The following is a 26719-nucleotide window of genomic DNA, read 5'->3' on the forward strand; positions in this document are numbered from 1 at the left end:
ATAGAACGCTCGACGCACGATGGCCAAAACGAAAAATTCTCGCTACCGAAAGAAAAAATAGAAAGAGAGAAATATCGGTTTTCTTTCTCACTCGCACTCGTATACAAAACGCACGACGCTCGATGGCCAAGACGTAAAATTCTTGCTACCGAAAGAAAATATATAAAAAGAGAAATATTAGAACGCTCCCAAGGACGATAATACTCGTTATCGCCTAAACAAATAGAAAAGGGAAATATCGGTTTCTTCTCTCACTCTCACTTGCATTCAAGACCGAGAGTCCCGAAGATTGCCGAAGATCCTTCGTTTGTGTATTAGTGCACACGGACGCTCGCACGCACACTAGCTCGCTCGCGTGTAAAACGCGACGGAGGGATAAGCTTGCTTTCTCCCACTCTTACAATTTTTTTCCCATCTTCAATCCAATTCTATGCGCTTATTTTTGAAAATACGAAGATAACTCATAGAACATTTTTTTAGTATTTTTCAATTCTCTACAACTTTTGTTTGAAACTTTTTTCGATTAAATGCCTAGATTCTAAGATAAAGTTATTTTTGACCCTTTTTTACCCTTTTTCTCAAAAACGGCACTTTCCACCTCAAAAAAATTAGCACCATTCGATTCAGCGTCGTCTATTTACCCTTATATCAAGTTTCCACCAAATTCACAGAGATTCGAAGGAGATGGCCCGAGTTGAGTAGACTAATGGAGGGGATGTAGAGTATAAGTAGGCGACGGAAGGGACTGGTGGGCGCGTTCTGTAATAGTTTTTTAGTTGAGACGACAAGTGTAAAGTGTAACCGAAAAAACGGAAGACAACGGGAGACGGCAAAGGGACAAAAGACGACGATAGGCGATGACGAGTCGGGTTCGGGTGTTCCTTGCTAATTAAGACTGTTGTCTTCGGACGTAAAGGGTTACACCTAGTATATCGTGGCATTAGATTATTAGTTTAGATTATAGATACTTACTATTCTATTTCTTATTATTTTAAAAACATTATACCTTATTATTTATTAATAAATAAATACTACCATTATAAATATAAATCTTACATATATATATGTATATACGTGTGTGTATGTATTTTTCAGTTGCGAATTTTAACGTAGAAATTTATTCCTTTACATTATTTTCTTTTTTTCTTTTTTCTTCTTCTTGTTATAATATAATTAAAAGAACGAATTATTACGATTTACATAGAAATTAATATTTCTTTTTGTTGAATGGGTCGTGTACAAATTATAATTAAATTTTTCTCTTTTAACTGTAATAGAAAGATTTAAAAAAATAGATCAAGTCCATTAACAAAAATAAATAATTAAAATAAATATATATAATATTAATAAATAACGAGAATGAATAATTTTCAACAGTTATTAAATCCTCTTTGATTGTTTTAAATTGAAAATGAAATATATTTAATAAAAAGGAAAATAAAATATCGATTTAAAAGTCGTATTACACAGAAATGTGTGTGTGCAAAGAATTTAGAGTTAACGTTGCCATCTGGAAGAAACCTGTTCGTACTATTTCACAAAAATAAAACAAAAATAAGTTTTGTAAAAACGAATTTAGTGCAACCCACGTTATAGGTAGACCGATAACACAACCTCTTTCTTAATCCTTTCATGTAAACCAGTTATTTTACGAGCCTAAGACTTCCATTCTCATTCAAAGTAAAAAAATACAAAGTAAAAATAAAAAATGAAGAAAGTATAATATATAGTAGAACGCATTATACGCGATATTATAATACTTTCTAGAGTCATTTTTTCTTTTCGTCTTTCTTCTTTACATTTTGTTTTTTAATCTGTAAAATACGCAGAGTAAACAAATCAACGCAACAAACAAACAATGCAAAAAGTTTAATAATTATAATAATTAACGAACGTTTAATGAACGACAACGTAATATACAGGAGACCTCTAACAGAAAAAAGAAATAGAAAGGAACAAATCTTTTAGAGTTTTTTCTTATAATTATTTTTTATATAATTTCGTACGAATTAAATAATATAATTCAATGAATAAATTATAATTAAATATAATTCGAAGATATATATATATGTAATGCATATTTAGTTACACATTCGTTTGATTGTTATTTCTTATTGAACGTTTATAAAAAAAAAAAAACAAACAATTAATTCAATTAATTAATTATTCATACAAATGTTGTCACAAAATGCTGCTTTTTTCTTTGTATTTTTTATTAATTATTTTTCGTTTCTATCTTTTCTGTTTTTTTTTTGGTGCGTAACCAACAGTTCAAACAGTTAAGTATCAATTCGACTTTCTTATAGTTCGATAAAAAAAAGAAAAAAAATATTTTTCTATTATATTTTCTAAAAGCGAATCGTACGTTCCATGCTGTTTCCAAAAGGATCCAATTTTCATGTATCACCCATACCCATTGCTTTACATTTTATCGGGCCAACTTTCTGCAACTCAGTTATTCTCTTTCTCTTTCTCTTTCTCTCTATCTTTCTTTCTTTCTTTCTTTCTTTCCATTTTCCTTTTTTCTTTCTGTTTCGTTCTTTTTGCTATAGAAAACTCGAGTATTCACGCTTTAGTCTATTCCTAGAAAAACTCGTGCGACTATTTCGATGACTATCCCAGGTCTTACTTTTCCCATTTCAATTTTGTATTTCTAATCTCCCATTTTAATAACAGATTTCTATAATGCTTTTTTACTATTTTCACGATTAGAAATTATTTTCGATAGGTTAAATAATTTAGTACGTAAGTGTGTTAAAAAGTATTGCATTATGAATTCGTTGGAAGTGAAAATTCTGTTCGTAAAATTATCGAAATGAAATACTTTTTTAAAATGATAAAAGAAAGAAGTAGAAAAGAAAGAAGTAGTGTTAGTTAAAAATAAATCTCTTTTAATAATCAAAATATCTCGATAAATGTATGCAATACTTATCGATCCTAGAATTTGTAACGTAACGTAAGAGACCAAATAGATGAGTAAAATTAAATATGACACAAAAAGAAAAAAAAAACAAAAATATAAAGAATTAATAAAAACCTTAGATTTATAATGTTACATCATAGTATGTAATTATATTACATATATAATTATCTCATTTCAACGAGATTGTATTATAGTCTTAACCCATTCTTTATTTAACAATCTATCCGTTCGCACCGACACTAATTAAATTAAAATGAATTTTTCGCATAATTGATAATATAGTTCACTGTTATCCAATCTGCATTATACTTATCTAGAATTTTGACTGCCAGTCTATTTAAATTTTAACAAGTTCCACGTGAAAGCTACAAAGGAAACGAAACGCTTTGCAAAAGAAAGAGAAAGAAAGAAAGAAAGGAAAGAAGAAATAAAGAGAGAGAGAGAGAGAGAAAGAATTTTCTTCAATGATAGCCGTAATACGTTACAACGAAATGCTGACAAGGAAAGATATAATATTAAAGGAAAAAGAGGGAATATAAAAAAAGAGAGAGAGAGAGAAGGATATATATATACGTCCATTCTCGTTTTTCTCAGGGATATGAAGAACAACGTATGAAATATATGCACACGGGATACGTGAATATTTTTTTCATCTTCTTTCAGTTTTCTTTCTTTTCCATACTTTCTTTTTTCTACCTGCAAAAGAAATGAAGAGAGTTGAGTATATATATTTCTACCTATGGCAAGGTGCAAATCGTACAGTTTGAAAAGAAGAAAATGAGTGGGAAAATAAAATGTAAAAATAATGAGAAAATAAAGAAAAATTGATAACCCGCGCGAATACACTTAGCTTTAGATGTAATAGTATCACGAAATAAAATCACCATCATCTCATGGTATAGAGAAAAGATAGATAGATTTGAGATAGAAAGATAACGAATAATTTTCAGGAATTTTCAAAGGAAAATTTTATGATTTAACCAACGAGTCCCGTTATCTTGCTTCGATCGAAGAAAACATAAACAAAAAAAAAGTAAAATCGTAATAATCGTTAAAGTTCGTTGAATTTAAAGAAGAGAAAAATATAATTAATTTTGTAATCTTCCTTTCTCTGAATTATTAAGATTAAAAAAATGATAACGATATGTTGGATCATAATTCGAATAATTTGTATTAAAATTTACAATGGCAAATTTTTAATTAATTTTAAATAATCTCATTATAAAGTCCCCCCCTTTTAGATTATTACAATTTTAGATTATTACAATTTTACATAATATTTACCAATTTTAAAAAAACAACATTACTTTACACGTTTAATTTAAATATTTCTATTAAAATTTAATAAAATCTTCTCTCTCTTATTAAATCTTAGATATAATACAATTTTAAAACTATTTCTATCATTCTACAAAAGCATTATCAATTATTATCAATCTTATTAAATCATTATGAATAATTTCAAAAATAATTCAAACATTATATTTCTTGAATGAAATTCATTTATAATTTACAAAATCAGTAGTATAATATTATATTATAAAAATGGAAGAACGTGAAAATTTTTCTCATGTTTCCTTTATTAACATATTTCCCAGCCGTCTCGAGTTTTAATGAAAAATAAATATTCTCACATACGGGGTGTAACAAAATGAACGAGTCAAACTGTTTACCAAATATACTTAGATGTATTTTTTCACTCGTTGCAAGATAGAAAAAAAATACATACAGGGTTATGCGCGACGTTGAAAAAAAATCCACAAAATATTGACCTTACAGGATAAAAATTATTTTTTACCTATAATATGTATATATATATATCTTACCTTTTTTTCTTCTACTCATGAAAAGTATGCCCTTTTTACATTTTTCCATATCATTAAAAAACAAAGAAATTAATTTACATGCGTTCCATCAGCTGGAGCACCCAGTATATTGCAATCATCTATGCACTCCTGGATATCGTATGCATATATTTATGTATGAACTAAAACATGTATAGAGAAGAGAGGGGACAGAAGGAAGGGAAGGGTAGGGGGTAAAATAGGAAAAACCATGTTTCCCGCGAGTAATATCCCTTAACGTAAAAGTACGTAAATACAAATGTAAACTGTTCACTTAGCACGCTTTCTATACATTCATACACACACACACAAGGGCGCTCGTACACGCTTACGTACGCATAAAACATGAAAAGTGAACACCTAACCGGCATAGTACTTCTTCTCTACCTTTCCCTTTTCCTCCCCTTTCCCTTCCTGTTTCTCCTTCTCTCTCACTCTCTTTTTCTGTACATAAGTCGAGTGACTCGTAATGTTATCTCACCTCTTGCGTTAAAACTAGGACGAAGTAAATTTTCAACATTTTCGGGACTGAAATACGAGTTTGAGTTCATACCTTGATAAAACGTATAAGTATCCTATATATATATATATATATATATATATATATATATCCGTGTATTTATATTTATCTTTATACATGTATATATACGTGTATCCATGTTTGCGTGAACATGTTAATTTAACTTTTATCAAAGCTCGAACTATCTACATCCTAGGACTGTTGGGCGATTTAAAAATTGAAAGGTTGTTTTGTTGGTTTTTCTCTTCGTTCGTTCCCCAATCTTCGTTTCGAAACTTACTTTCGACTATTAAATCATTCAAAACATTTCCAACGTCGCGACACTCGAAAACGTTTTATCCCTTGATCACATAAAAAACAAACAAAAAATAAAAATAAAAGAAAATGTAAAAAAGTAAACCGATATTGAAAATTATTCTTGAGTAATATGTTAAATTAGGGATTCGTTGAATATAATTTATTACGTTTAAAAAATCTCTCCCCCCCCCAAATAAAAAGAAAATTAAAATGAAAAAAACAAGAGAGTAATAAAATAACGAGATGGATTTTCTCTTTCTCTCTCTTTTTCGTTCTAAAAGAAAGGAAAACCAATTGGTTACATATATATATACCAGAGATAAACATAGAAAAACCACGACGAATTTGGAGTCCCAAGTTCAAATGAAATCGCTGCCGGTGACGAGAGGTTATTTAATTGGTTTTTCCGAACGAATTCCGTTCGGTATCCACGCCACCCCCACTCATTCATTCCTCCCCCACTTTACCCACTTCAGCTACCACAGTTTTCACGGGAATAACCTCGCGATGATATACTCCCATTCCCATCGTTCATCTTTGCTACTCATCCCCTATTCCAAACCCCATATTCCTACCCCCCTACACCACCACCACCCTATACCACCCTCTACCACTTTCATAACTACTACTACTACTACACTCTAACGATGTATGTTGTCGGCACGTCGGTGTTCAAAAAGCATTGAAAAAGCAATCTACCGTCAGAGTGATCACAAAGTTTTCGAACTGACACTTGGAAAACTTTTAAATGCTGCTTGGTAACAACTTCTCCTGCGAGTGAAAGCGAACTCAAAATTGTAACCTTTCCGTCATTTATTTTCTACATACGGGCGTGTGTCTGTCTATGGGGAAATTTCTTTCTCCACGTGGTTTGGGGTCCTTTCTTTCAAATCTTTCACTTTTGTTACACGGTTTTTATGCACGAGTTTTACACTTTTTCTTTTTTTTTTTTTTCGTAAAAGATTCAATTGTTTGGAAAAATATTTGCTAAATCGGAAATTTAATACCGCACCCCTCCCCCACTTCCCATTAAATTGGGATAAATTTAGATTCGATTGAATTTTATATAAAGAGAGAGAGAGAGAGTGAAATGCATTAGGTTCGTTATTCGAAGGATTTCTAGGAAAGATGAATGGATTTATTCCCCATCCCCCCGTCCCCCCCCGTTAACCTCAAATACCCCTACACTTAGCATCTAGAAATTCCTCGCATACCTCAAATCGTTCGGTTGAACTCTAATCCAATTTGTCTTTTCAGGATTAACTGTAAAATATATATCTAATCGTAAATAATAGAAATGATAGAATAAAAAATGAAAATAATCGAAGGGAGAGTATTGATTCAAATATCGACCAATTGGGAGAAGCTTATTTTACATTAGATATCGATACTATTGTTTAATAATCGCGAACCACTGGGAAAAGGTTATGCTTACTATTCCAATATATGTGTACTATATATATATATTACATATTTTATGATTGGTGCATCGTATGCATTCCAAAGTAAACCGCATTCCTATCTTATTTCTATTGTATCTTTGTAGTTGCTATTGCTAGAGAAACGGGAGAAAGGGGAAAAAGTATAAACGTTTGTTAGAATTGGAAGGTTTAATAAAAGAAGAGAACAAAGAACAATAGGTAGAATAATAATATGAAATTTATAATACATACCTACCGGGTGGGCTAACAATTTTCAAACGTGATTTTCAAAATCAATTATTTATTAACTTTTTCCAATCACAATTTTTAAAAACGCAGTTTCGATTCGTTATTTAAAAAAAAAAAGAATAAAAACAAAAAGATATTAAGTTAAACGTTTAGATGTTAATGATTTAAAAAAATGATCTAAAAGTTCGTAAATATTGGACTAATATCGAAGAATTTTAAGGCAATACGATAATTCGATTATTCTTTTTTTCTCCCGATGAAACTTTTTATTCTTACTATTTAACAATTTGAAAGAAAAATTAGCCAAAAAGAGAAGAAAATTTTGGCTCACACATACACACGCACACACATACGTGCGTAAATACTCGTAGCGGTAGTAGTAGTAGTTATTTGATAAAAACTTTTCTTTACTTTTTTTCCACTCTTTTTCGTTCTCGTTCAAGTTTCCGAGAGCAAGTATTTTATTATCAAATATTTCTCTTTTTTTTCTTTCATCTTCTGTTATATTATATATCATCCCATCCACCACTCTCTTCTTATTGCTTCTATTTCAATTTAACGTTCATTCACACACGGTGACATTTGTTAACTTAGATGTTTAACTAACTGTATTTGCCAAAACTCCTCCAACTTGAAGTCCTCCGGCGATTAGGTTAAGTTAATTATGAGGAGAGTGAAAAGGTGAATTAAAATAAAGAAATACGTGTTTGAGCCAATAGACGTGCAATGCTTTATTGGCTTGTCAGAGAAAAAGCCTTGCGGCATAAAAACCCTGGTTGATATAAAAATACAAATAAAGGACGATGAACCACGGACTATGCACGTGATCCACTTCTCGTTACGATTAATCCGGACGAGGAATCCGGTTGAAAAGAAATAGAAATAAGACCTCTCACCTGGTGATCACCTCTGTCCTTCTTTACAGTTAAATAAGAAATAATGTTTCTCACCGATTCGTTCTCGAATCAGTGTTTCGTTACCCTTGGTTCCCGCTTCCGCGGTACGTTTTCCTTGATTCCCGCTTCCGCAGTACGTTATCCTTATTCTCTAAGGTGTGATCGTCTTTTTATGTGGATTCTTTGTCCTTCCAATAGTGCTCTCGCTCGTTGTCTCCAAGTATCCTCGTAAGCGTCCAGCGAAAGAATAGACCGAGTGTCTTTGGTAATTGGCCCTGTTCTGCAGGGTCCACGCACTCGAGGTCCGAGTGGTGGGGGTATGGACGCTAGTGTCTGGTAACTCCCTATCGGCTAGGGCGCGTATTATGAATATCGATTTTTGATTACGATTGATTCCGATCGTACACTAACCATTCGTCTAATTTTTCTCATCAAAGTAAGGATGCAGTAACTCTCATCACCAGGGAAATCAGCGAGAGTGGAGCAAAGGATCAGAAGAATCAAAAGGAACGTTCGTTAATTAAATATTGTCTTCCCTTTGTCGAATAGATTCCAATTGGTATATATATACAGTACGTGAATAGATATATACATTTACATGTAACGCGAAAGAGATTAAACACATTCTTGAATATTTCTACATTTACTAAACGTTTTGTTAAATTTATTTCAATCTCGTTTCAATTTCGATTCGGCAACGAGAAAAGAAATCCTTTTTTTTTTCTTTTTAATAATCAATTTGGGAACATTTAACAACGAGATGCTTCGAATTTTTATGCAAAAAAGAAAAAAAAAGAGAGTGTATAAAAATGATAAGAAAAAAATTAACCTACTAACTGCGAATGAAAATGATAAAAGATTAAAGTGAAATATTACGATTCTTTTATTTTTTTTAAATAATTAATTTCTTCTCAAGCGAAAAAGAATATTTTATTGTTTATTTAACAAGAATACAATTTTAGGTTTGTTAGCTGATAAGTTTGATTGTTTGTAATAAGTATATTAAGAGGATATAAAATAAAACTGAAAAGTTTTTAATATCCTATTATTATTATTATTAATATTATTATTATCATCATAGGATTAAGATTAAAATTTTTGTTTTATTTTCTCGATAATATCGTAGAATGTCTTACTATCATTAATCAAGTTAGATGTTCGATCGATTAAAGTAAAGCAATGTAATATAAAAAGGAAGACGTTTTGTTTGTGTGCGAATAGGTACATAGAAGTTTAGTAAAGAAAATCAAAGAGGGAAGAGAAACCAAAGGAAAAACGAAAAGAGAGATAAAAGAAATAGAAAAAAGATAGTACTCTCGCTCTCTCTCTTCATTCTTCTTCGATAAATCGTTTATTTTAGTCGTTTAAAAAGCTTCGACCACAAAACACCCAAGGGATACGTGTATTCGATCCTTGCTTTTTGTTGTGTCCCAGTAAAAGCAGTGAATAAAGGATTCCACGTGTTTCTTCGTGCCAAGTACTTAAACACACACACACACACACACACACACACATATATATATATATATATAAGTATAACATACGTAATTACAAATCCACAAATATACCCACACATATTTAAAAAGTACAACAACTAGATTCCAAGTATAAGATGTAAACGCGTAGTGGTTTGCAAAAGGAATATTAAAAAGAAACTTTTTAATATTCTCGAAACAATCGATCGGCTGAGAAAGAGCAAATAAGGGAAGTAGAAAAGAGGTAAAAGAGGTGAAAAAGGAATGAAAGAATGAAAGAAAGGAAGAAACAAAGTCCATTCTGGAACACACACCCTCAATACACTCAAATACACTCCAACAAATCCCAATAAACTCCTACCTAACAATAACCACACATACAAATTAAAATTTCTTCTATTAAACAGACCAATAACTATACGTCAATAACCGCATACACACGTATAGGAATTTTTTTCTTTTATACGTACCAACACACACATATACACACAAGTATTAGAATTTATTTTTCTGTATACACTATTATACATACCAATAAACGTATACACATACACATTAGGATTTTGTTGGTGTTGAAAATATGATACCATTACATAGCAATAAATACATATATATAGACGTTTAATCAAATACACAGATTAGAATTTTCTTGAGTAAAAAGTATTCGAAGATCTTGGATTACTTTTCGTAGTCCAGTAAAGCAGAGTATAATAATAAACGCAATGTAGTTCGGTTCTTGGAACTGGTTATCGAGTGCATTAACGCGTAGTGCCATTTCGGAAGGAGAAACGGAATTCTATAGGAGAGATTCCATTATCCGGACGATTAGGGACAACGACGACGTATCGTAGCCAACTTGTATCGGTTAAACGTATATAACTACGTACATAGTAGTTATCTACGTATCTTCGAGGTTCCTCCTATAACTTTGACGAGATTCGAAACTTTGACAGAAGTATAATATTATACTAATGTGCGTAATAATATTATGTGTTGGTAATATTACAAGAAGGAAAGTGTAATAAAAATTTATACGTTAATTTTATATGATGTTATTTTGAGTTTATTTACTTTGATGTTAAGAGGATAAATGTTTGGGATATTAAATTTTATTGAAAATTTCAATAATTTAAATCAACGTATATTATTATTATATTTTAATATCTACGATTATTGCTAGTTTTTAATATATTATTGTGATGGGTGCACCACCAATTTAAATATTTAATATATAACATTTTTAGAGAAATCTCTGATAATTTAGAGTAACTTAATATTTTTTTTTTTTTAAATACAACAGCGTTACTACGGTATATACTTGAAAATTTTCTACAAATTAAAATATTATTTTCCTCGTTTTAATGTAAATTATAATAATTTTTCAAAATTCATTATTTTAGGGATTATTGCAATATAAATCAAATTTGAAATATTAACGAAATTGGAATAAAATCGTAGTATTTAAGAAAAAAAAAAAATAAAAAAGATAACATTGTCTCCTTTTTCCTCGTGATCTACTTATATTCCAGCATTGTTTAAATTCCATTATATTAAACGAGTTTCAATTCAAATCGCAAGCAATACAATCACACCAGAAGTTCACTCGCAAACTCTTTATTCCAACCATAGATACAATTTTACATATAGAAAAGTAGAAGGAGGAAGTTGGGGAAGAGAGTGGGGAAAGGGGAAGGATAGGGGGTGAAAGAAAAGGTTTACAGTTCCAGATGTAAAAAGTCATGGAAAAGAAAAAGGAAAGATGAACATTACGGGAAACTTTATCTCGTAACTTGCATTCAATTGGATATAACTCGGTATCTCGACAACATCCCGAAGGTTTCATCGTGATTTTTCTTTCTATATGGGTTGTGCTAGAAAAAAAGTCCCTATGGATGAGTCAATAAAAAAAAAAATCGTTGGTAAAGAAAGATACTCGTTCGGCATACACGTACTACGTGTTTTATCCTAATCACAAACGATTAGATAATTTCTATTCGTACGCGTATTCGTTCGTTTTAATAATTTCGCACGATCTTTTCCTTCGCAATATTTTGAAGAAAAAAAAGAACATATCTCGAAAAGTTTCATTCAAAAGTGATTTTATTTCTTGTTTACATACAAATTACTAGAAAAAAAAGAAAACAATTAAATAAGTAGGAAACATTTTCATTTCCGTCGGGAAAAAAATTTCTCACTCTGCATACATTTATATTATTTATCACCAAACAAGAAAACGATTCGAGCAAGCATTTCTTGATATGCATATCATTCTACGATATGATGTGCAATATTTTACTTGATGGTTTTTAATATTTTCAGCTGTCAGAAATCGTGAACAAAAATATTTCTCTTCTTTATATTGTCCTATCTTTGTCTTTTCTTTTTTTTAGTACCTTTTCATTTTTGATCTCTCTCTCTCTCTCTCTCTTCTCTCTCTTTCTCTCTATTTCTATGTCTATCTCTATCTCTTATCCCAAGCACGTGAATGCAATGAAAAGGTTGTATACCTTAGTTGAACATGGAAAATATTGTCATTTCTTTGCTACACTCCACAAGTTCAACTACTATTCCTTGTCTTGAGAAAAATTACATTTGTCATCCAACCTTTTCCCTACGTTTCTTATCTCTCTCTCTCTCTCTCTCTCTCTTTCGTTTTCTTTCTTCGTGATTGCATTTCACTGCTTTCCTACTTGCTTTCCTTCCTGCCATCCTGCTTGCTTGCTGAGACGAACGATCCCGAAAAACGAGATGATAAAATTTCCATATATCTTTCCTCGATTTAACACCATAAAAGGATAGATAACGATTGAGAAAACAGAAGAACGAATTGCTTTGCGAACGTTTGACTCATTATCAAATCTTTTTGCAAACTCTTTTTAAATAGCAAGATAAGAAGAAGAAGAAGAAGGGAAAGGAAAAGGAAAGAAAAAAAGAAATCTTAATTAAATGATCTACTTAAAGTTACATATTATTTTTCAACAAATGGGATATCCATTATCTGGAAAACGATCTCGAAGAAAAACGTCAGAAAATTTTCTTCTTCTTTCCACGAGAGAGAAAGAGAGAGAGAGAGAGAGAGAGAGAGAAGGAGACACGGAAAAGAAAAAAGAATTTCAACATTTTCATCCGATCTTCGTCGTTACTTTAGAAAACTTATTATTTTCTTTTCCTCTTATCTTTGTTACTATCTTTGAAGATTTCTCTCTCTCTCTCTCTCTCTCTTTCTTTTGTGCTCTCACGAGTCATTTCGTAATGGAATCGAACGATTACTCGGACCGATAGGACTTTCTTACACTCTCTCTATCTCGGAGAATGTTGGAAATCTAATAAAGGGAACTTGGAGTAATTAACACTAATGACTGATGGGTAATTAACGATCGACCAAGCAAAACGACCAACCTATCTACCAACCATCCACCCACTCATTCTACTTACTTACCTAATTTCCACAACCTATACCTTCTTCCTTTTCTTCTTAATATTATTCTTCTTATTCTTCTTCTTATTACCTTCACGCTATTTTGATTGTTAGTACGTTAACTCGTGGTCGACAAATAATTTCTTAATCGATGATCTTAACGAAGATTTGAAAATTTATCTGTAAGTTATAAGACCTAAATTCTATCATCTTCTTCTTCTTTTTCTTCTTTTTCTTCTTCTTCTTCTTATTATTATTATTATTTTAATACAATTTTGATTGTGCAAATGCGTTAGCTCGTAAGACAAATAATTTCTTAATGAATGATCTTCATATGAAGATTCTAAAATTCACTTTATTTTTCATAATCCATTAATTTTTCTTCTTCTTCTTCTTCTTTTTCTTATGTTCACGCAATTTTGATTGTTAGTACGTTAGCTCGTAATACAAATACAATTTTAAATCTAATGTTAGAACCTAAACCTTCTTCTTCTTCTTCTCTTTTGTTTTTTTTTTTACAAACACGTACTCTCGTAAAAAAATATAATACAAAATAATCGATAATCCTAATGAAATTTCTAAGATTGAAATAGATATTATCTGAAGCACCTAGAAAGATAGAGAAAAAGAAAAAAAAAAGGTTAAGAAGCATAATATGAAATTACTTAAACGTGATCTTATCGGTGAAGACACACCAATCCCCGTCCCATCCCATATCCGGCTTCGTGGTCAATTCTGGCTTCAGGACATATTATCGTCCAACGTGGCACAATCTACGGATTAGTATGCTTGATAGCGCTTCTTGCCAAGTTTCAACTTAGCATTGTGCATTATATTTTCTACTATCTTGCATTTTTTCGTTTATTTCATTTTCCATGTTCATATATTAAAAATGATATCTAATTAAAATTTTCACAAAAATATATTTAAAAAAAATTCGAGTTCGTTATTATGTGAAGTTGAATTTTATTTAATATTATTTCGCATTAATTAGTATTTAATAAATTATCATAATTACCAAGCACGGTTACTTGTAAATGATCACGATTGTGTTTTATAACAAAATAATGATTTTTATTTGTAGATACATTTTTTTTAAATTCCTTTTCTTTTTTTTGCAATAGTTAAAAATAAACCATGAAATGTATATTATTATTTGTCAAAAATCAAATGCATAGGAATGAAAACGAAAAGAATGATAGATATATATATATAAAAAACGAAAAAGTAATAAACAAACGTATAACGTTTGTTATACGTTTATATTATCCCTATCATTTTTCAATAGCGTAGTAGAAATTTGAAAAGCAATCAATTTTTCAATTGGCCAAATTACACAGTTCGTTTCTTTTTCTATTTCGATGTAATATGTATAAGTAAATTATTAATCGATATTTTCACGCGAATGAAAGAGTGTCACGTAACGAAATCAAAAGCGTCCTATTGTCTTTCCATTTCAATTAAATTTGAAAGAGTTTTGAAGAAAAGCAGCTATTCTCTTACGGATAAATTTAGTTCATGATTTGCATTTCGTCAATACTGACAATCCATAAATTATTCCATTTCTTTTCTTTTCTCTCTTTTTTGTTTTTTTTTTTTATTTTAAATTTCGCCTTATATTATTTTTGTGAAGGATAAAATTAATTCATTGGAAGAAAATTATTTCCTCTGTCGTATGATAAATTTAAAATATTATATTATATATAAATTTTGCTTAAACAAATAAAATGTATTGCAAAGAGAAATAGACAATTACGAAGGGTAAAGAAAAAAAAATATATATATATATATAATCAGGTTTTTATTGCACAACTTACAAAATTTTCTACAATGTCTTATCATTACCTTACTTATATTTTTTCTCTCTCATTTTTGGTATTTGCTCTACTCTTTCCCCCTCATTCCTTAACAATTTATATCATCATTCGATAAAGAAACAATAATTAAATTCCATAATAAATAATAACACGAAAATTACATATTACAAATTACATAACATTTAAAAAATGATATCCATAGAAGAGAAATGATTTCATAAAAACTAATTTAACCATCCACAATATCATAACGAATACTTTCAAATTGATATTCCCAAAATAAATATATTTAACGTAATAATCTAACGCATAAATTACTGATCAAATATAATGTAAACAAAATTTAAGTTAAAAATAAAAGAAAAGAAAGAATTATCGTAGATAGTATTATTCGACGATGAGTGAAATGTATAAAAGAAAAGTACCACCGTTCTTTCTCCAATGATAAAAAGAAATATATATCATGACATAATATGATAATAGTTATATGTATCGTTAAGGTAATATAGACAAGTGTTTGATTGCTCGCCAAACTCGTTTCGAACCACGGTGACTCGTTACATCATTGTTAACGATTTAGTGTGCTCGTTGAAGTCAATCGTACATCCTTGACTGTAGAAATAATTGTGTTACATGGATTATCGTTAGCAGGCAACTCTGATGCTGTCGAGTACACTTGCATGCGCACTTAGTATACATATACTCAAAATATATATATATTCCAATATAAAATATATATAGTCATATATATATACATATTCATATACATATATTCGTGTGTGTGTGTTTGTGTGTGTGTGAGTGTGTACATGAGTGAACAGATATCGATCATTTTGATTGTAGAGAACGTAGGCGTTAATAATCACTTCACATCGACAATACTCGAATATCATTGAACGTTAACAATGATCGACGAGCATCGAATACTCCCTACTATTTGATAGACATGTACAAAATGTGGGTACGTAAAAATGTGTGTAGTATTTCGTTAAAGTACGAATATATATATGTATGTGTACGCGTGTGTATACTTTAAGTTCGATTTATTCGAACAGATTGAAAATCAAATTTCTGTTTTTTTTTTTTTTAATCGATAGGATTGTTTTGTTAGAAAATCGTTTGTTAAGAAACTATACGTTAACCGAGCACACAAAGATCTTTTATATCTCGCAATTAATAAAATTAAATTGATTTAAAAAGTACTTATTCCTAATTCAACACAATATAAACTTTTATTGAAACAATATAATATAATAATAAGATTGTAATATCGATAATAAGATTACCATACGCGAAGACAATACGCGATTAAACTAATTAAAAAAACAAAAGAGAAGAATTATTTAATAACATCTAGTAAGGAAGAAAATTGTGTTATATATTTTATCGATTTAATATTATATAATCGTATATATATTAAAACAATATAATTTAATAATAACATAATATCGATAATAAGATTACGATAAAAAAAAAACAAGAAAAATTATTTAATAACATCTATTAATAAAAAATTGGTGTTAGAATTCTATATATATCTAGTTTCAATTTGAACAGTTAACAATGATAAATATCTAGGAAACTGTCGAAAACGATCGATGACTAACATAGTACCTCGGTAAAATGTTCGTAATCGGTAAACGTCAATAACGCTTTCGTAACACTATCGAAGATTCGCTGGTTTGATCCCTTCACGAATGGGAAAACTGACAAGAAACACCATCAGCTGAGGCATCTATCGATTGATCCTGGCACACGGTTTGATTGCAACAGAATTTCGTCCTCTCGAAATTGAGCGTGATGCTTTGGAAAAGGACAGAGTATTACGAACTGATAACGAAATCTCTCCCTCACTTCCTCCCTCCCTCCCTCGTTCTTGTATACCTATCACAAACCTTCCATGATCGTGGGATAAATCTGTCGTTTACTTTTTTCATTTTATGATATAGTAAATCTAGAAGAAACCTATTCGTTCGTTAGTTCGTTCGTTCGTTCATTTGTTCATTCGTTTCTGACGTGTTCACGATATCAACCATAAGAATATAAAAAAAGAAAAGAAAATCACTCTAAATCTTATGTGAAATATTACCTTCAAGAGTTTCCTTCTAATTAAAATTTGTTACCCATGTTATTTATGAGACTTGAGGTTTTATAATCAAATCGAATGTAAAATCACGCTTCTTTCCTTTTTTTTTTTCTTTTTTCTTTCTTTTACATTAAATTTTACTTGAAGTTCGTAATAGAATTAATTCGACAAGTTTCGTCAAATTGAATTTTCGTGTTATTTATGTGCGACTTGGTTCTACTCAAATCGAATGTAAAATTCGGACCGCTTTTTCTTTTTTCTTACTTTTTTTTTTCTTTTTCTTTGAAATTTATTTCAAGTTCGTAATATCTAGAATTAATTCGATAAGTTTTTGGATGGAAATTGAATTTTTTGGATTTATTTATTTATTACGAGACTCAGGCTTTTTTTCTTTTATAGTCTAGTAAAATGTTAATGTCAATCGTAAATCTTTTTTCTTATGAAATTGAAATCTAAAGAAGAAAAAAGAAGTATTAACTTTTAAATAAAAATGAACACGCGAATGAATAATTAAAGATAATACATTTATTCGCTATACAATCAATATCAATAATTTTTCTTATATTTCTTACAAAAGAATAATAATAAAATATTATATATATATATAATATGTACTGCATATTGGAGAAGAAGAAAATTAGAATAAAAAATAATATTAATTTATTGACATGTAACATTGAAAGTAACATGGACAATTAACTCCAATATAGAAAGAGAGAGAGAGAGAGAGAGAGAGAGAGTAAAATAAATTTAATTTTACAATAAACATACAACGACATGTATAACGTAATATAAATATTTATCCGTGTAATCTGTGCCAGATCAAACAACTAGTAAATAATCCTTATCGTACAGTCAAAGATAATAGTATCAATGGTATCATAAAGCATTGCTACGCTTCCGGTTATGGCAATATTCGCGACAATGTTACCATTATCCAGGAATAATAGTCATTTACCGTTATCAAACTTCGACCAGACGACCAAGTAAGGGCTTTCCAAAAGGGTCCACCTTCTCAAACATATATATTGCTTCTTCTTTGATTATCTTAAAATTATAATTCGCTTACTCTCCTCTACATTAAACTATTACAATAGATCATTATTTTTATAATTTACTTTAAACGCGTAACATTAAATCTACGAGTATAAATTAACCACCACCACCACCACCACCTCCTCCTCCTCCTCCTTCTCCTCCTTCACCTCCACCCCTTTCTACATCCCACCCCAACCCTTGGTTTAATCCTTGCAGATAATAGAAAGGAATATCTTTTAAAGGATTTTATTTTAAATTAACAAAAAAAAAAAAGAAAGAAGAAAGAAGAAAAAGGAGACGATAAAAACGTATTCTTCTTTTAGAAATACGCGTTGAATCAAAAAGAAAAAAGAAAAGGGGCACAGGGGGTGTGAAACAAAAGAAAGAAGAAGGAAGGGAATAAAAGAAAAAAGAATAAAAAGGACAGAAGGGGCGGAAAAAGAGAACGAGGACGGTGAAACGAGACAAAAAAAAGAAGAAATTGAAAGAAAAAAGGAAAAAAAAAAGCTACGAGATTAAAGTTCGACGTGAAATTCAGGCTATTTTTAAATACCAAAGTAATTACGCGCTAACCGGGCATACATTTTGATGACTTCAAAGTTACACCTATTCTTGGATATAATATTACATTTTAATGGAAAACGTTATTTAACAAAAAAAAAATGTCAAACAATTTTGCAACAGTCGGTTTGTAATTCGTAAATAAGAGGGGGTAAAAAGATTGATACACCAATCGGTTGACCTTGATAATTATTCGTATACAGAGGGGTTGGTTTGAAAAAATTTAATTATTGACGCAAACAAATCTTTTATTATTATTATTATTAATACTTTTTAACAAAGAGATTTCTACGTGTTATAAATTCAATCGAATTGAAACGATTCTTTTCTTTTTCGATCCAATTTATTAAAAATTAATTTATTATTTGTAATAAAGCTTTGCTTTATTACAAATCCCTTGACGAGTGAATGAAAACAAAAAAGAAACAAACAAACAAACAGAAACAAAATGTAACAAATAAATAAAAATTGTATTTCACGGGGATAGAAATAAAAGTCGAACGATTTTTAAATTCTAAAATTATTCAAAAATTCTATCAGAAATTAAACCAAACTCCATGAGAGAGAGAGAGAGAGAGAGAGAAAGAGAGTCAATTAAACGAAAATAATTAGTACTTTGTAAGTTTAAAAGGTTAATTAAAGCGAGAACTAAAAGAACTTTCCCTTTGAATGTCAATTTAAAGCATGCTTGTTAAACGATCAATTTCAATAATAATTATATGTTATCGACAGGTGTTTAGTTAGTTGTTTACTCTAGTTAACATCCAGAAAGCAAGTACCCGTGCTTGTAATCATAAACAATTCACTTCAGTAACGATCAAGAGCACATGTGTGCGTAACCTAACTGTTTGTAATATCAAAGCTGCTTAGAATACATAATAGGAAGTAAATCAATGTCTAATATGTACATTTGGGAAGAATGACTAATAAACTTTCGGTATTATACTAACCTATGATACATCATTGAGAGTGGAATGGTAAGGAGGAGGGGGAAGGGGAAGGGGAAGATCTTTACTCGAATGATCATTCAAAATACCATTAACGTGTGTACGTTGGAAGGGTGGAAGAGGGGACATAACAAATCAAAGAGAATCTCTGATCAATTTTAGTTTGAGTTTCAAAGGTTAAATGAAAATGTACTCGGTGTTTTTTGTCACTCTCTTTCTCTCTCTCTCTCTCAGTAATCTACTTTGTCTTTATTAAATTCCAGTATATCAAGAACGTGTCAGTGAATACTGGCCAACATGCAATGTACTTACGCAAGCGCACGTACATACTGTCCTACGTAATCGATGTCTGCTCGCAGTATACTATAGTGGGAGAGAAAAACAGATGAGTGAGAGAGAGAGATAGAGAGAGAGAGAGAGAGAGAGAAAGAGAAGGGGAGAGAGAGGGAGATAAAATAGGAAGGATCATGCCAAAATCGGTTTTTGCAGTTAAAGTATAATATGCGATCTCGACTGGCATCTAAAACATCGTATACTAAATATTCCCCCACGTTAGGATGTTGTTAAATAAGAAACAAACGGGATTTCTCACCGAGAGAATTGATATTACGATATTACGTAGGAAATCGTGAAAGTTTATTTGGCGGTAGAAGAAGAAGAAGAAGAAAAAAATTGGAAAGAGAGAAAATTGTTTGGGAATATTGTTGAATTCGAAAGGAACAGCTAAATTTGACCTGTGTCACCAGAATCGTACTTTTTATATAAATACACATACACACACACGTTATTTTTAGAAACATTGCAGTATAACACGCATTCACGCAAAGTGGGTGTATACACGTATACATACACAAGGTATAATACTGTTAGAAAGAATCGATTTCTGATAGTTGATCGAGTCTGCGGTTTACCATACTAACGAGGCTTCTTCTTTTTTCTTTTTTATTTTCCCTTCTTTTTTTCTTGTTCCAGGTGTCATGGATCAAATGTAAGACCGTTCAGGAATTATTGACGGTTGGCATGATAACGTACGCCAACGATGAACGATTTCAAGCGATACATTTTCATCACAGCGAAGATTGGACCCTACAAATAAAATACGTACAGGGTAGGGATGCAGGACTTTACCAATGTCAGGTCTCAACTCATCCACCTACGAGTATATTTTTATTTCTCGAGGTTGTCGGTAAGCATAATCGTTATATAATCACATTCGTAATTATTAATAAATTATCATTGATAAATTCATTTGATTCAAATCATTTTTAGAGAGGGGACGTTATATGATATTATTTAACAATAGTTACAAGTTAAATCGCGAACTTTTTCTTTTATTTTCATTTTTATTTTATTACATTAAAACAAGAAAGTTTCATTACTTAGTCCGTTATAATTTTTTTTTAATTTTAATTAACAATTAACTTTCTTGATTTTTATCGCTACAATTTTCACATTACGTAATCTGCTTTTTTTTCTTTCTATAAACCACCACCGAAAAAAAAAAGAACCGAGTTTCAAAAACGGGATTAAAAATTAAATTTTCGTTTTTAATTTCTCATCGTCGTCCTCTTATCCCTTTCTCTTTATATTTTTATTTTTTGCAAATTCATGGCAATATTAATTGAATCAATCTTTCCTTTTACATAATTCGTCTTATTAATTAGGATGAAAATCGAAAAATAATTGGCAAAAAAAAGCTTAAATAAAATTGTTATAATTTAAATTAGAACTTTTCTCGGTTTTATCTCCGTAAATTTTCGAGGAAATTAATTAGTACAAAAAAAAATAGGTAAAAAAGGTAAAAAAAGGAAAAAAATTGTTCGCATTCTTTGTGTGTTTTTAAATGAGACGGTAACATCGTCGACCGGAAATGGTAGATAATTACATATGTACCTCTAATAGTTCGTCAAGTGTTTTAATCTCCTGTTTTGGTGCAATTAACTTTCCGAGTATCTACTCGTCGTAATTATCAAGTCGATTACGTTGAATTTCAATCTCGGACGAATCTTTTCTAATCTTTCCTGTTAAACATTCTCTAACAATTAAGTCGTAATATTCTACTTTTTAAAGAGAGAGAGAGAGAGAGAGAGAGAAAGGATTGATTTTGGTCGTTAAAAGATCACAAATAAAAAAAGGAAGAAAATCATTTTAATTGAGTCTGTCTCAAGAAGAAAGGATTAATCTTTGAGAGATCATGCTGGAGAAGCAATTTCGTTAAAAGACTAATCCTTTTCTCTCTGTCTTTTCTTTTTTTCCTCTTTCTTTTTCTATTTCAAAAATTATTAAACAACAAAATCAGAATTTTAATCGTCTTCATTTTTCTAAATCACAAACGAATAAAAAATAAATTAATTGTCACCAAACGAACGACAATTGTATAAAATTTTTAAAATTATATTATTTCTCTCCCTACATTATGATGTAGCATTATTATTAATTATTATTTTAACAATTATTTCTAACGCAAAATGCATTAAATTCGAACATCGTTAGAAGATAATATATCACCGTGAAACTTATTTGTAATAAAAATATTTTTATTTATCAAATTCAAGGTTTAATCCTTTATCGTGCACACGTTGAAATACGAACTCCTTTTTGATAGTAGAACAAAAAAAATGAAAGAAAAAAATTATTAGAAGAGATTACAAGTATAAAGATCATGCTTCATTTTAGTGAAATGCATTTTTCTTTTCTTTTTCTTAGTCCAATTTTCCATCTAACTAAGAAGGAGAACAAGTTTTCCGTCTTTTTCTCTCGTGTATGTTAGCATTCACACACACACACACATACATTCACTTACTCATTCATTCACTTGCTCGTTCTCTTTTCTTCTCTTCTCTTATTTTCTTTTCTTTCTTTTGAGAACAACAAGTAGTAGTATCTGTAGCCTTTGGGCATAACGGCTTTAAGAACTTTGTCCGTACTTCACCCTGCCTTTTGAAGATTTTTTCGTCTACTTTATGGAAAGGCATGCGCGATCATCCCAACTTATGTTTGCATTTCCTTTTTTCAACCTACTTCAACCACGGTAACAACCCACCCATGCACCCCTGTCCCCTCTACCCGTTCATGCATTCCTTTCATATTTTCAATGCTTCGTTTTAATTTTTAAAGGAACCCCCACCCCTGCCCGAAATCGTTTAAAAAAAAAAAAAGGAATTAAATCGCGTCGAAAAAAAGAAATCAGTTTATTTAGATTTATATAATTTGTATAAGCCACTTATTATTATTATTATTATTTATTTGTTTGTTTATTCATTTTATTGAAAATATCAACATTTCAATTCGAAAGAATTTTATTTGAATAAAACACAGAGTAGGGGTTTTTTTTATTTTTGTTTTAAAAAATCATATTAACATTGAATACAATACACCTTATGGTTAATGCATTTTTCCACGAATATGATTTTATTTTAATATTTCATTGTTTTTTTCATCTTTAAAATTTGCTACCTCATTTTCCAAGAAAAAAAAAAAACAAATTTATTCGGTTTTTATATTATTTATACCGAACCTTCGTTTTGTCCCTTTGTCGAATAAATTAATAATACACGAAGAATGGTTAGGAAAAATATAGTTTATCAGTGAAAAGTATGAAACTACAATTACCATCTAATGTAATACACTTTATGATAAACACAACCCTATGTATTATTTATTTATTTTTCTTTTTAAATAATTGCCAATAATTTTTGCGTAAAAATTCCAACGAGAAAACAAATTATGATACTTTCGTTAGATGAACGTTATAAATATAAATACATATACACATTATATATAAATTCTTCGTACCACTATACTTTTACAGCCTAGTATTACAACACGCAAATCTTCTTCTTATTCTTCTTTTTTCTTTCCTTTTTTTTTCTTTCGCTTCTACTTCTACTTCTTTTAAAGGTGCACTAACACCACCCCCACCCCAACCCCCGTTTATAGGAATTTATTCTCGCGTAGATATTTGCATTTAGATTCCCATCGACCTGGGCCGATTTATTTTAGATCTTCCTTTTTCTTCTACTTACTTACTACCCCTTCTTCTTCTTCTTCACCTTCTCCGTCTACTTTTTCTTTCCTACTTTCTTTCTTTCTTTCTTTCTTTTTTTACTTTATCTTCTTTTCTCTACTTCATTTTTTTAATTTTCTTTTCAACTTCCTCATTCGTTGCCATGCTTCACCTATGTATCACATTAGTTTTGTAGTTTACTTCGTTTCGTGAAACGCAAACATTTTTTACGACTTTTCCAAAGATTTTTTTTCTTCTTTATCGTTTTCTCTTTTCTTTTCTTTTCTTTTCTTTTTATTTGTCTAAACAATTTCTACGGATAGCTTCTACTTGATTCGTTTAAAGCTCGAAAATGTAATATTACATAATCGAAATAAAATTTGATCAAAAGTTTTGATTTTATTTTCAATTAACGCGCGATCATTAATCTCTTTATTAAACGGAAGATTTGATTTATCACCGTTGGAATATTTTTTGTCCTTTTTTTTTCTTTAATAGGATTATATACAAAAATGTATGAAATATATTATGAAAGAAATTTAATATTGAATACTTGGCTAAATCATATAACCAATAATGTTACGAGAAACTCTTAATTGTCACGAAGCCACGTGAAGTAGAAATTTAATATTAATTTGACGTTCGAAACAAATGGAGTGCATATTCAAATATATTAAATTTGCCATATAATATTTTCATAATCATCTCAATTTCGTTTAATAATCATTTTTACTAATTTCGTTAAATTTCTTTAACAATATTTATATACTATTATATATTAATATTTTATAAATATACTTGATCTCTCATTGTTCTACAACTTTTCATAAGAACGACCAAACCCCATCGCAAAAAAAAAAAGAAAAGAAATTTTAATCATCGTCATGCGTGAAAATAAATTCGAATTATAAAATGAATACTTGATAAAAAAAAAATAAAAATAAAATGAATATTTGTTCTCAAAAGATTTCCACGCACATACGTGAAATACACAAACCTCAACACCTACCCCTTCGAACATATACATATACATATATACACTCACTAACATCTAAAGTAGCTTATGTTAGTGACGGTACTTGGCAACAACGAAACGTGGCCCTTTTCCAAACTAACACAGTATTCGACACGTTTAAGCTCGGATCGAAATCTTTCGATAGGATGACAACGACGGCTCGTTCGCATTTGGCCGTGACAGAACAGGAAGGATTTCTCTCTCTCTCTCTCTCCCTCTCTTTCTCTAAAGGTAAAAGCGTGTCAAAGGCCGTCATAAGGTGTCGACTTGGTGTTTACCTTGCTTCGTCACACCTGATCCTATAACCTTCTGCCACGAACGTGTGTGTCACCCTTTCTCAAGCTCGCAACCCCTAACCCACCACTACCACCCCATCCCCAATCCACCACCAATCTCTCCTTTCTCCTTTCCCATATCCAACAAACTCTACAATCCCGATCCTCTTATGCTCGGTCAACGACCACGCGAGGGGTTAAACTTAAAATTCCTCTAAGCTTCGAGATTCTCACCATTCTCTAACACAAAGCTTTTGTTACTTTACCTACACACTTTCTATCCTCGTGTCTGTCTGTGTGTTTGTGTGTTTGTTTGTATGTGTTCCTCTCTTTCTCTCTCTCTCTTTCTTTCTTTCTTTCTTCTTTCTTCCTTCCATTTGCCGTGGAAAAATCTAACAGGAAATGCTGCTGAGGTATAATTTTAGTAACGACCGCAAACCGGTAAAGATCGTAGAAATTCATGGCTCAAAAAATATGTCACCTTTCGATCTCACGTACAAACCAACCAACCACCGAACGAACGTACGAAGCTTGAATATTTTGACTCGTTTCTTTCGTTTTTTCGTTCCTTCTCCCTACTTTGCTTTCAAGATTAAACCTCACGATCTTCTGAATTTCAAAGATCATTTTCTCAAATGTGAACAACCTGTTCCTATCGTAAACGTTACCAATACCTGCGATAGAATCTTTATACGTCGACGATCACCTTTACTTTGAACTTTTTTTTCTTCTTTTTCTTCACGAATCCATTATTCTCCCATAAAAAATGGCAAAACGAGGGTAATTAATTTTTTTAAATCATACCTTAAATATCCTACAATAAGGTAATACCTACCTTAAATATCTAACAACTAGAACTGCCGAGTCTTACAACGCATACAAAAATATCAGGAACGAAACTGGTACGCTAGTTAGAAGAATGAAGGACATGCACTGGGAAAAGTTCTCAAAACAACTAGAGAAGGACTTTTACGGTCTCCAAAAACAAATGTGGAGATTCATTAGAAACCAGAAGAAAGAAATTACGGAATTAATACCAGTAAGCCAAATTGATAAGGAAACATGGACCGCATATCTAAAAGACCTATACAAGGATGACCAACCTAACACAACACAAGGTGTCCCAGATATCATGATAAATAATAACATCTCTATCGACGAAGCTGACATGAGAAAAGCACTATATGGATTGAAAAATAGGAAGAGCCCTGGTCAAGACGGCATCGCAAATGAACTCCTCAAATACGGTGGAGAAAGATTGGTTCAGGAGTTGACTATTCTCACACAAAGGATCCTCGAACAACAAAAAATTCCGGACGAATGGAGAACAAGCACAATGATTTTACTCTTTAAAAAAGGAGATAAAAAGCAGCCCGGAAACTATAGAGGAATAAATCTGCTATGCACTACCTTGAAATTAGTCACCAAAGTAATCTCAAATCTTATCAGTGAAAGGATAACACTAGCTGACGAGCAACAAGGGTTCAGACCTGGACGATCATGTACAGATGCAGCATTCGTCGTCAGACAAATAACGGAAAAGTCGATAGAATATAATAAACCGGCATTCTTCTGCTTTATAGACCTACAAAAAGCGTTCGATAGGATACGACTAACTGATGTGGTTCATCTCCTCTATAACAGACAAATACCAAACAACATCATAAAAACAATAGAAGATATATACCAGAACAACAACATACAGGCAAAGATAGATAACGAACTAATAGAACCCATAACACTGGGAAGAGGCATTAGACAGGGAGACTCACTGAGCCCGCTACTATTCAATATTATCATGGATGAAATTATAAAAAAGTCTGTAAACAGAGAGGTTATAGGATGGGAGATAAAGAACTGAAAATCATATGCTATGCAGACGACGCAGTTTTAATAGCGGAAAATGAAGACGATCTGCAGAGACTTCTACA

At 30.8% G+C, this 26719-nt stretch overlaps 1 protein-coding gene across 3 annotated transcripts in view; it reads left to right on the forward strand.

Annotated features, from left to right (window-relative positions):
- Nucleotides 1-26719, forward strand: part of LOC122520227 (integumentary mucin C.1-like) — an 89397-nt gene that overhangs the window by 42689 nt on the left and 19989 nt on the right. For 2 of the 3 annotated variants that reach the window (XM_043640295.1, XM_043640291.1), the window contains exon 3: nucleotides 20465-20678. In XM_043640295.1, coding sequence (XP_043496230.1) covers nucleotides 20465-20678 — 214 coding nt within the window. Of the gene's footprint in view, nucleotides 1-20464; nucleotides 20679-25643; nucleotides 25966-26719 lie in introns of those variants that run through there. The other variant, XM_043640292.1, reaches the window with a different exon arrangement.

This window comes from Polistes fuscatus, unplaced genomic scaffold (genome assembly GCF_010416935.1).
Source record: "Polistes fuscatus isolate 324 unplaced genomic scaffold, CU_Pfus_HIC Scaffold3, whole genome shotgun sequence".
NCBI lineage: Eukaryota > Metazoa > Arthropoda > Insecta > Hymenoptera > Vespidae > Polistes > Polistes fuscatus.